This window comes from Berghia stephanieae, chromosome 3 (assembly GCF_034508935.2).
Source record: "Berghia stephanieae isolate SIO BIC M18660-M18661 chromosome 3, UCSD_Bste_1.3, whole genome shotgun sequence".
In the NCBI taxonomy this organism is placed as follows: Eukaryota; Metazoa; Mollusca; class Gastropoda; order Nudibranchia; family Aeolidiidae; genus Berghia; species Berghia stephanieae.
Window position 1 is genome coordinate 106,619,313 of NC_088362.1, and position 12,846 is coordinate 106,632,158.

General features: G+C 36.8%; 1 protein-coding gene across 1 annotated transcript in view; it reads right to left on the minus strand.

Moving 5' to 3' along the window:
* Positions 1-10,736, minus strand: part of LOC144969727 (uncharacterized) — a 10,986-nt gene extending 250 nt beyond the window's left edge. Inside the window, exons 1-7 of the mRNA XM_078908886.1 lie at positions 10,528-10,736; positions 8,452-8,654; positions 7,105-7,255; positions 5,920-6,027; positions 5,271-5,357; positions 1,079-1,270; positions 1-109 (exon numbers count right to left, since the gene is read on the minus strand). The exon at positions 1-109 is cut by the window's left edge and continues 250 nt beyond it. Coding sequence (XP_078765012.1) covers positions 1-109; positions 1,079-1,270; positions 5,271-5,357; positions 5,920-6,027; positions 7,105-7,255; positions 8,452-8,654; positions 10,528-10,594 — 917 coding nt within the window. The 5' untranslated portion in view covers positions 10,595-10,736. The remainder of the gene's footprint in view (positions 110-1,078; positions 1,271-5,270; positions 5,358-5,919; positions 6,028-7,104; positions 7,256-8,451; positions 8,655-10,527) is intronic.
* Positions 10,737-12,846: the final 2,110 nt, after the last annotated feature.

Below are 12,846 nucleotides of genomic sequence, written 5' to 3' on the forward strand. Positions count from 1 at the left end.
AGTTGGACTAACGTGCTCGCCGAGGACTGATCGTTCTTCTCTTTGCTTTCGGTGTCCACCGATGCGACTGTCTTTCCATTTGCTTGAAGATGTAAGTTGACATAATTGCCTGAAAAAAAATTACAAATATAATAATGAGAAGGTGCCATTTACATAAAACGCACACGCACACACATACATACACACACGCATATATTTATATCCACAGAGGAACGATTGCCTTATTATGGAATTTTAAAATCTAGATTTTAACTACTTTAGCGTTTAAAAGTGAAGGGTAATGTGAATGTCATAAGCCAGTATAATGAAATAAAGATATATAAATAATAGCAACTCTTATTATTGCAAAAGTCGCAAAGAATTCTGAGAGTATTTTATATACTATTAACAGGTATCTAAGGTAAATACTTGAGATTTAGACACCGTACTCCATTTAAATGGAAATGGGTTCTGCGCATGGCGGAAGTCATGCGTACTATAACAAACAAAAAGAGGACCGTGGCCACTTTGTTTAGAGTCCTTTTCTTTAAGTCCATGATCAGAACACACTTTTTGTTTTATTTGTTTATTTATTTAAGCTTATTTTTGTTTGGTTCAATTTTTTTTTGTTTCAATGAAACTTTCATTCGCCTAAATCTAGAATTGACAGTTGATCATGGACACCATTGTAGTCTGATAAGTCGACAGTCAATATCACGTGATTTGACTCATCATGGCAAAGTAAGTTCAAATTAAACAGAACGAAATATTATCTATACCGGATGTGCTGCTAATTTCCTCTTTAGAAATCTTTTGCGTTGAAGGTATGAAGAGTGGTATTTTACCTGCCATCGTATACTGGATAGCTTGGTGTTACAAGCACAAAATAGCCGAATTAATCACCGTCCTTACAACATCTACTTCTGGGCAATACCTTGCTAGTCAGATTAGAAATCATTCATGACATCCGATTTTTTTTAGTGAATTGCTCCGCTTAGGCTTAAGACTAACAAATCATTCACTAGACTACTCGTAAATAACTAAATCTAGTGCGCTTACATGAAATTGGGACCTTATGTAGAGTGCATGGCAAGCTTACCATTATCAGCCCTCACAGCTACGTGGAACACGTATAAACCTTTCCTGGGCGCCGTAAATATTCCGGTGGACGGGTCGTAGTCGTTGCCAATGTTGAGCAGCACATGGCCAAACACAAACACCAAACCTGCTTTATCATAGTTCGAGTTGCTGGCTGGCGTCAGTTCAGCACTGAAAGCCGACATGTATGTCTCTGGTTATTAAAGGCAAAGAAATAAATATCAACAAAGAAATAATAATGATTATGCTATTATTATTATTATTATTATTACTACTACTACTACTACTACTACTACTACTACTACTACTACTACTACTACTACTACTACTACTACTACTACTACTAATAATAATAATAATAATAATAATAATAATAATAATAATAATAATAACTCTTTTTAATAATGATTGACATGAACGCATATTATAAAGGTCTGATATCCGAATGCAATTATGGGCCTAGTTTAACATTGTTGCGATTGACAATATTTTACGTTATTTTAAAAGATTTCCAATACAACAATGGGCCAATAATGAACTGGATAATCAGACCTGGAAATAAGTGCACGTCGATAATGATCAATTGTCACGAAAGTATAAGATACACAAGTCGTGTAATTTTTGCCGATGTAAGAGTTGCCAGATTGTTCAATTGTCGCTTATGAATATTTGCTTACAAATTTATATCATAATAACCGCGAGGTTCATGTCATTCGATATCATAATGATTATAATATTATTGTATCTGCCGCCATTCCTATTTAAAGTGAATTTCAACCATCTTTAAACGTATTGTTTTGAAGCTTTAACTGTGTTATCAATCATAAAACGTAAGAGTTGCTAGATTGTTCATGTTGCGCTTTTGAATATTTGGTTATAAAATTATATCGTAATGACCATGACATTTAAGGCATTCGAGATATCATCATGACTTACTTGACTTATGCCTCGTGGCTCCTGGCGGAGCATAGGGCCTCAACAGCACTCTTCCATCTTCTTCTGTCCTTGGCAAAGATCTTTCCCTCCCTCCAGGTAAGTTTGGCTTCAGCAGGGATGTTATCTGTGCCAGCAGCTTTTCAAGTTTTCAGACTGCCAAGTGCCCTTCGGATCTCCGCCTTAGTGATTTCACCTGTATTGATATTGAGGGGTTTTCCAGGGTTCAGGTGTGGTCTTAGTACTGGGGGTGGTCTATTGAGCACTTCACAGAAGTGTTCTTTCCATCGTTTGAGTTGCTCTTCTATTGATGTGATTAGTTTCCCATCTTTGTCTCTGACAGGTCTATGTGGATTGTTTTTCCGACCGCTCAACAATCTGGTGGTGGCGTAGAGGGTCTTAAGATCTCCTTTCCCTGCAGCTTCCTCTGCTGTATCAGCGATTTCATTTATGTAGGACCGTTTGTCTGCCCGCAGCTATTTCTTGAACTTCTTTGGCCACTGTGGTGTATCTGGTCGCTGCCATTTGCTTTTGGAGTCTAGTTTTTGCATTGTTCATTGCATGCTTCTCCCTTCTCCTTTCTTCTAATTTCTGCCACGTCTCCTCTCTGATCCATGGTTTCTTTTTGGGTTGTGGTCTTCCAAGCACTTCTTCACATGTCCCTATGATAACCTCTTTCAGAGATGCCCATGCTGTCTCTGTTTCCTCGGGCTCATGTGTTTGAAGCACTTCAAAGCGGTTTTGGAGTGAAATCTTAAATGTTTCTTTAGTGTCGGGTTGTATCAGCTTGTTGATATCATATTTTACTCCAGGGGTTTTGAAATTTATTTCTTGCTGACAGTCGCATCATGATCTTTGCAACAACAAGGTGATGGTCTGAACCAATGTCTGCACCTCGTCTAGCTCGTACATCTAGTAATGAGCTTCTGTAGCCTTGTCTCACCATGACGTGGTCTATTTGGTTTTCTATCTGATGATCTGGAGACACCCATGAAGCTTTATGACAACGCTTGTGTGGGAAAAGTGTGCCGCCAATTACAAGGTTGTTTGTAGTACAGAAGTCCGCCAAAAGTTCTCCATTCTCATTCATATGGCTGATGCCATGCTTTCCCATTTCATTTCTCTATCTACATTTGTGCCTTCAACCTTTGCATTCATATCCCCCATGAGTATTAGCATATCTCTGTTTGGGATCTTATCTACCACTGCCTGTAGGTGGGCATAGAAGTTGACTTTAATTCTTCCTCTGCTGTGTTTGCGGGGCCATAGCACATTATGACTTGGGACACATTCTGGAAACGAGAAGAGAAGCGTGCAGTAATGATACGATCAGACACAGGTTCCCATTCCTAGAGGCTTTTAGCAGCTGCTTTGGATAAAAGGAGGCCCACTCCTGCTTCATGGTGATCACTAATGTCTTTTCCAGATTGTTTCTCCTGTTTGTAATTTTGTCTCTCCGTGGCCATTCCAACGGACTTCACACATGCCCATAAGGGTGAGACTGTATCTGTTCATCTCTGCCACCGCTTGAGCACATCTACCAGACTCCCAGAGCGTTCTCACATTCCACGTTCCTAATAGGATGGGCTTTTTCTGTGATAACAATCTTGGAGGCTTTATTGAGGTTGTTCTTGGGCTAAGAGGGGTCGTCAGCTCTGCAGCTCCCTGGTGGGTTTGACCGTAGCACGTCATCATTCTCCTGGTTGGAGCCCCGGGTCTCCCAAGAACGGAAGTTATGGTTTTATTGCTGTTGTAGGTTTCAGTAACTTGCCTTTTTTTAAAATTGGACGGGTAGTTGGCCCATCGAAAAAACCCCTGACTTGGAGGACCAGGATTAATTTTGGAGATTCACTCCTAGATTGGTTACTCTCAGGAGTTAGTGAGCCCAGTCTACCCATGGTTTTCTGTTGGGGTTTCCTTCCCTTAGACGATTGTCTTCCGTGGCTAATGAGCTCCGTATGCCCAGGTTTGAAATCAGAGTTTTCCTTCTCCTAGGTGAATTGTCTCAGTTGAGACTAATGAGCTCCACCTACCCAGGTTGAAATCAGAGTTTTCCCTCTCCTAGGTGAATTGTCTCCCCATGTGACTAATGGGCTCCACCGACCCTGTGAATCCCTTGATCTGGCTCCTCCCCCACGGTCCTGTTCGGCTTGGTTAGACCTGCCAGGGCACACGAAGTCCCCACCGACATAGCTCCATGGAATCGTTGCAAGCACACAAGCTCCCCCGCCACGACAAGGCAGACCCACATATCATCATAATGATTGTAATATTGTATATGTCTTCATTCCTATATAAAGTAAATTTCAATAATTTTTAAACTTATTTTAAACATTTTTGGAACTCTCTCCCGTCACACGTGAGATGCTCGGATTCGTTGACAACGTTCAAATCTCGCTTAAAGTTTTATCTTTTTACGTCATAATGTTGCAATATTGTTTTCATATTTTGTAGTTGTTAAATTGAATTCGTATCACGTTTCCTTCACACTTGTCTCACTGTAATATATTTTGTTTTATATCACTGTAAAGCGCTTAGAGCCTGCCTCTATATAAATGCCATTTATTATTATTATTATTATTATTATTATTATTATTATTATTATTATTATTATTATTATTATTATTATTGTTTTGTAGCTTCAACTGTGTAATCGATCATAAAATCTGAAACATAATCTGGAAACGATACACTCTTATAGAAGAGTAAAGGAAGGTGCCCCAAACGTAAACAAAGGTCGAGAAGCACGTGGCAAACCACATGTTCCTGTCTTGACAGCTCACGTTCCAATGTAAATAATAGAAAAAAATAACCTTTAAAATTTGGCTGTTAGGTGGCAAAAGAAACACATATTCATAAATACTCGATCATGCATCAAATAATGTCTAGATATGGATATTTTATGGAACAAAAGGTAACATTTTCTAAAATTTATCAAAAGTTACAGTCTATCTATTTTTAGACCAGAGCAAATTACTGCGCTGGTGTGAACAAAACGAGAATTATTCGGAGCCTGATTTTCATAATAATTTAGCCTTATATTATTATTTTTGCAACTGTTAGATTTTATGTAAACATATTTTCAATACTGAAAGTGTATTGCCTACAACTCAAACTACAAAATTGGGAGACCTATATTGTGCGTAAATTATTCCGGTCCCTAACGGAAGTCACTAGCAACTTGTTATTGTTTACGTTTGGGGCAGCAAACTTTACTCTTCTATAGGTACCCCGTGTTTTGATTATCAAATTCATTTTACCTTTGTCTACGAGATCTCCAATAGCTATGGACTGATTGTTCACCACTGTCTCTATGTGGCTTATCCGGTTCTCAAACACCTCTGTATCTGGGAAAATATGGTGTGAAATAAGAATTAGGTAGACTTTGCAAATTTGCATAAAAGTGGTCTGTTAGAGCCGGAAGGCCCATGTAGCCAGGTTTTTATCTTTCTACAGTGTTTGTTAAATGGTCGACAGCAATTACTCGCTTCCCATTGGATAGGACGAGAGTTAATTGTATCTTACTTCCTGTAAGATCTAAGAGGCTCGTTGGGGTCCTGATAGCTCAGTTGGTAGTTCACTCGCTTCAGACGCCAAGGGACTGAGATCGATCTCGGATGCAGTCGAGATTAATTTTGACCCTCCCCCTTCTGTCCATCCAGCAGTGATTTGGTAGCTGGATCTGTTCGATATTGCTGTGCAATGCCTATTCTCTTGCGGCTTTATTCTTGGCGTAAAGTTGTGTCCACGGAACACGCTCTTACTCCTGTGTAAAATGAGAACATGGTCGATTAGAGCAATTTCTCCGTTAAAAAATATGCAAAAAATACTTTACATACATCATGGCTTGTCCTACACACGCGGGGAGGATTCCGTGGAAGATATTCAAAACAATGTTGCATAACTTACCCAGGATATTCAACTGTTTGTTGACTAAATGCTCCATTTCATTCTGTCGGTTTTCCAGCTGTAACATGTGGTTCATCAAGAAGCGAAAAACATCACCAACATCTTGCTCTAAAACGAGATGAGAAACAATCTGACGTAATCTGACAAACAACACTTTTATTTTTTGGTTATAAAACTTTTACCTCCTATAGATAGTATGCATATGACGTCACTCAGGCCTTTGTTATTGTTTTTGCCATACGCGTTTGTGAGTTGTTCTCACTAAACTGTATTAACCAGACTATAATAGTTCATGGTTACACAGGATTTGAGTGTTGGTTTGTTATACTTCCGGATGGCAATGTTGTGAACTCCTTAGCCAAGCGCATTCTATCTATAGGGAATGAGATTAGCGGAAGAGTAGCGTCCCTTGATTGGACGTCACCCATAGTCTGTGACGTCACCGGCGGAAAAGTTATTAGAGAGAGAACGTCATGTTGGTTGTACGCAAGCTCGCTTCCGCGAGGACGAGAGACGCATGCGCACAACCAACATGACGTTCTCTCTCTAATAACTTCTCCGCCGGTGACGTCACAGACTATGGGTGACGTCCAATCAAGGGACGCTACTCTTCCGCTAATCTCATTCCCTATATCGATAGATTATGATGACCTTCGACTTTCTAAAGTCTCAAATCTGAGACTTCCATGGTTTCCGGATTGAGACGTTTTGCCAAGTTGGGGATCATTTCGAGACAGTGAGGGCGTTGTGTCCGAAAGAAGTCTGCCAAGAATCTAATAATAACAGAAAAAGTGAGAGGGCCTAGTTGTGTGTGTGTGTGTGTGTGTGTGTGTGTATGTGTGTGTGGGTGTATTGTATGTATGTGTGTATATATGTGTGTGTGAGAGATAGAGAGAGGGAAGAGAGAGTGATAGATAGATAGATAGATAGATAGAGAGAGAGAGAGAGAGAGAGAGAGAGAGAGAGAGAGAGAGAGAGATCATACATATATACATATATACATACAAATATAGATACATACATACATACATACATACATACATACATACATACATACATACATACATACATACATACATACATACATACATACATACATACATACATACATACATACAGACAGACAGACATACATACAGACAGACAGACAGACATACATACAGACATAATTATACATAATTTTACCTCCAACATCAAAGTGCCCGCTGTCTGTTTCTTCTTGCAGGAATCCTGCCAGGTCAAAGTAGTATACAGCGCACGTATACTTTCCAATGACGCTGTAAATCGTAGCTGAGAGGTAACTGCTCCTTTTGTCATCGGTAATTTCCCCGTGTGCCTAGAATGAGGGTTTAAATATACTAACAAAATTATCCAATAAAGTATATATATACTGAAGTTATAAATAAAAAATAATATGCAAAATCTTCGAGGACAACAATCTAAAAATTACAATCGAAGCCAACAAAAAGACATTCGATTTCCTAGACATAACCATCAATCTGAACAACGACACCTACCAACCATCTTCAAAACCCAACAACATCCCTTTGCACGTCCATAGACATAGCAATCATCCGCCATCTATGATATAAAAAAAACACCCCAGAGAGCATTAACTAATTACAAGCTAACAACCCTACAAACAACCACATATTTAACGAAGCAATCCCACCATAAACAGACGCACTACAAAAAAGTGCATATGACTATAAACTAAAATATGAAGAAGAGACCATAACCAACCCAACGAAAAAAAACGTCCCAGAACACGTAATTTAACATGGTTCAACCCACCCTACAGCAAGAACGTGCAAGACAACCTGTATGAGCCACAAATTCTTCAATCTGCTACAAACATGCTTACCACCAGGCCACGTCCTATATGCCATCATGAACAAAAACACCATCAAAATAGAATACACTTCTATGGCAAACATACACAACATTATTTCCTTCAACAACAAACAAAAACTATCACAAGTTACAAGCGATGTTAAGCGTGGTCAACGGTCGGTTGCATGACAATAATCGTCCAGGTTGTGTCCTTAGGTAAGGCATTTGTCACGCAACATCCCACTCGACAAGGGTGTGAATTAGGATCTGACAATAGGCAACGATAGCTGTTTTCAGAGTGTCAGGACAAAAAGGTTTCCACTGATATATTATGTACAGTATGTGTGTGTGTGTGTGTGTGTGTGTGTGTGTTTTTTTTTTTTTTTTTTTTTTTTTTACACATTTATGGTTTGAATAACTCCAAAGCTGTGTAAGGTATCATCAACAGATTTTTTGCCACAGGTGTTGAATTTATTTGTTTGATTGATAGGTTTTTATTGATAGGTGTGCGACCTTTGGTAGCTGAGTTATGATGTCATGAGTAGAAAAGGGCAATTTTGACATGTATCGTATTTTCAGGTTGGAATAACTCAAGAACAATTTGGATTTCACAAGTAAGATATAAGAGGAAAAAACTTCAATAAATCTGGATTAATGTATTAAAATCCAAATTGTTCACGTTAAGTTTCTTATGCTTACCGACACATCAGTGTCCAGATTTTTGTTTGTGAAAACTGTTGAATCACGATGCAAGCTGACTAAATGAGTCTTGTCCTCTTTCAGGATTTGTAGGCTGACTATGTCTCCGGCATGGTCCTCAATTCCCTTAACCGTACATGTCACGTTGACCGCTTTCAGCAGTAACCCGTCATAATGATGCGGCTTCACCTCAATTTCAAGTGCTAAGAATTCATGGAATATGGGAAGGATTTTTGAAAAAACAACCAAATTAAATAAACAAACAAACAAAACAAAAAAAAAAAAAAACCCAGAAAAAAATAACACAGAAAACTAACAAAAGCAACAAAAAAAAAAAAAAAAAAAAAAGTAAAAAAAAAAAAAAAACAACCAAAAAAAAACAAAAAAAAACAACGAAACACAACACCCCCCCCCCCCACCCCCACCCCAAGAAAAAACCCCCAAAAAACGAAAACAAAATAAAAACAAATAACAAACAACCAAAAAAAAAAAGACAATATAAATAATAATATTAATATCTATTAGTTGGAATTTTCAATTAAGGGCTACGATTCATTCTTTATATATATATATATATATAATATATATATATATATATATATATATATATATATATATATATATATATATGGGCGAAGTTCTAAAGATATGCGAAAATTTCAAATATAAAAAGGATTTGTGTAAATTCCACTCACATAATAATATAATGTTTTTAATGGTCAGACAACCATCCAATTTTAAATGGATGACGTTCCTCAATCTTTTCTTCTAAGCTGAAATCGATTTTTCAATCTCATTATCAGTGATCTGCTCCCAATATTCTTGATTCTTTACTTCAGAGTCTCATCAGTAAAGTGTATTAACCTGTACGCTTTTTTCGTCAAAGAATTCCAAATGCAATTATTCGTTGAATTCAAGTCTGGGGATTGGGGAGGGCATTCTTCGTTTGAGTTAATAAAAAATAAAATAAAATTCCCTTTATTCATCCCCAAGGGGGAATTTGCCTTTAGGGTCTATTCCAAGGGAAGACTGGAATAACCCAGGCGTCAGCCGCAGTGCAGCGCCGCAAAGTGAGCTAGGGCCAGGTGACTTGCTCAAGGCCACACAACGCAGCGGGGGGTGGTGATCGAACTCGTTACCTTTTGGGTACGAAGCAAAGACCGTACCGCTGAGCCACGCTGCCCCTTAAAATCAACTTTGTTCGAATTAAAGAAAAACAAACAAAAAAAAAATAAAAAAAAAATCAGCCCGCATTTGAGATGTAAACTATTGAAACCGGAATTTACGCAGTATGGCAATCTCTCGATATTTCATTTTTGCGGTCGGTTAAAAAAAATAGCGCTGTACCAAGATATATATATATAATATATATATAATATATATATATATATATATATATATATATATATATATATATTTCCATCAATTATCATGAAATTTTGTATACACAGAGATAATACATTGTCATATTACTTCTTGAAAAATCATTACAATCTATGAGCAACTTTGTTGCAATTAAGCAACAAAAGTTGTCTCCTTTTCTGTTACTATATATATATATATATATATAATATATATATATATATATATATATATATATATATATATATATACATATATATAGAATGTGTGTTTTAAAAATAAATCAATAGGATGGGATGTTAATCATAATTAATTGATATTTCAAGTTCAAGTTAACAGGGATAATGAATTTCAAAGAGAGTTCAGCATGTAAAATTAAACATTAAAATTGAGCTTTTATATAGAGCAATATCCGTTAAACGTACTCAAAGCGCTTTACAAGGGGTCCCTGGAGAACAGCAACACTTAACATGTAGGACGGGACACGACACCTGTTAGGCGTTATTGCAATTTTTTCGGGAAAACGCTGCTAACGGTCAGGTACTCATTCATTAACACCTGAGTATGGCGAGAGAATGTGAGTAAAGAGCCTTTTCCAAGACTCAATAATGCACCGAGCGAGGCTCGAACCCAGGACCTTCCGATCTGAAAGCGAGTATCATACCACTAGACCACATAGCCGCACAAATGTATATGCAATATATCTCTACTTACCAAGGCCAACATCAAAACTTGCTTGGATAATGGTGAGAAAAAATATAACTTGGAACACTTTTTCCATCTCTTCAAAAAGAAAAATAAGTTCAGCAGAATTATCTTCTATATTGAAGATTTTCAACAAAAAACACACAGCTGTACACGCTAACGATTTGGTTGAAATGATACGTTTATAACACTCAGAGCATCAACACGTCATATGCAACTCAAAGAATGTTGGAAAGACAATTCTTATATAGATCTTGACCGAGAAAAACAAGGAAACACATTTTTGTTTTTGAGAACATAGCATTCATTTTACAGACCTTGATAAACTCACCTACATGTGTTTCCATTTTTATTTAATAAAACCAAAAACGTAATCACTGTAATGTACATCCGTAATCTATTGCTGGATAATTGCTGAGAGAGAACGAGGTGTGGGAAAAAAGCGAAAGAAATATTTTTGTTTGGTTATGTCTGTATGCGGAGAATTATATTATAATATTAAATTAAAATGTAAAGTAAATATAGTAAAAGAATGATGATGACGATAATGACCACAACAACAACAACAACAAAAACACAAACAATAACAACAACAATAACTATTACTACTACTCCTACTACAACTACTACTACTACTACTACTACTACTGCTGCTACTACTACTACTACTTCTATTATTACTAGTTGTAGTAGAAGTAGTAGTAGTAGTAGTAGTAGTAGTATCGTAGTAGTAGTAGTAGTAGTAGTAGTAGTAGTAGTAGTAGTAGTAGTAGTAGTAGTAGTAGTAGTAGTAGAATTAGTAGCAGTAATAATTGCAGGCGTAGGAGTAATTTGTCTTCTTTTTACCGTGTTTCAAAGTTTCTAAAAAAATAAATCAGTTCGATATTTTTCCAAAGATTAATGGCCTCCAATGAGTCCTGACTTAAATCCATTAACCCTCTCCGTACCACCCATAGGAAAATCGTCACATTCGTCATGATGCAACAGACAATTTTCTCATTCTGATTTCTCTTTTACATCACAAAATTTAAAGAAATGCTTTGATTACAGCTATAAATACTAAACACTATTGTAGAGCTCACTTATTGTTACTATTTGTTTGAGTAAGAAAAGTTTATTCTTGTGTTGGGTGGGAGTGAACTCTAAAAATAGCTGATAAGGAGAGAGTTAAACTGCAACAATTTGGTAAATTTTGTCCAACATGGTCTGTAAGAGTCGTACAACGTTTTACACAGAACCAGAGTTAAAAGAGTCAATTCAAATTGCATGGGATTAAATCCCTATTCAAGACATTAGAAAATCAATGGGATCAGCGGTATGTTCCACACAGCGGCACCGAAAAGTATTGTGTTCGAGTCCCACCTACTGCAATATATGAGGCGTATAGCATATCTATACACACTATTTCACAAGGCGCTATACTCTCAACTATCAAGAAAAAGAAAGCATAAAACATCGTCATAACACAGTAGAAATATAAGCTTTTGAGAGATTTACAAATGAAAACGATGGGAAGATTATGTCTGTGGATCCTGACTGAAAAAAAATCTCACTTTAAATCAAAGAGTTATTGCGTGGTCCACATATCAAAGAAGACGAAAAACGTAATGCCTGAGGGTTAATGAGTTAATGACAAGAAAATAGGTGGGCCATTTGGTCTGACAATAAGAATAATATACCAACAGAAGTCGTTAAAGATCTTGGGAGATACAGTCAATGGCATCCCCTTTCTTCTGTTTAATGCAGAGGCTAGGATATTGGTTACAGCTGTAGTCACATGTTGTAAAATCAATTTATAAATACCCCACTGTTATCCAATCTTGTCCTCAGAAGTCTAAGAAGATTGTTTCTTGTTTTTTTTTAAATTGTGTCCCCGAAACCTTCCAAGTTTGGTATTATGTTCTTTTTCGAAGCGGTTACATTCATTTTTATTCATTACTTTTCCAGTCCACGGCGTCTAACAGCTTAATATCGCTTAGTTATAATAATAATAATAATAATAATAATAATAATAATAATAATAATAATAATAATAATAATAATAATAATAATATTTTACTTATGAAGCGCTCAACCTCCACATAAGTGTTCAGCGGCTCTTTACAATTTCACATATCATTCAACATTCATTTACCAAATTAATTCACCAATAAAACTATCACACATGCACACACACACACACACACAAACACACACATATACCCACACAAACACACATTCACTCACACAAACACACATTCACTCACACACAAACACACACCCACATATACCTATTTACTTCACCGACAATTATAAGTGATTCTAACTAATGACAAATGATTGAACAAT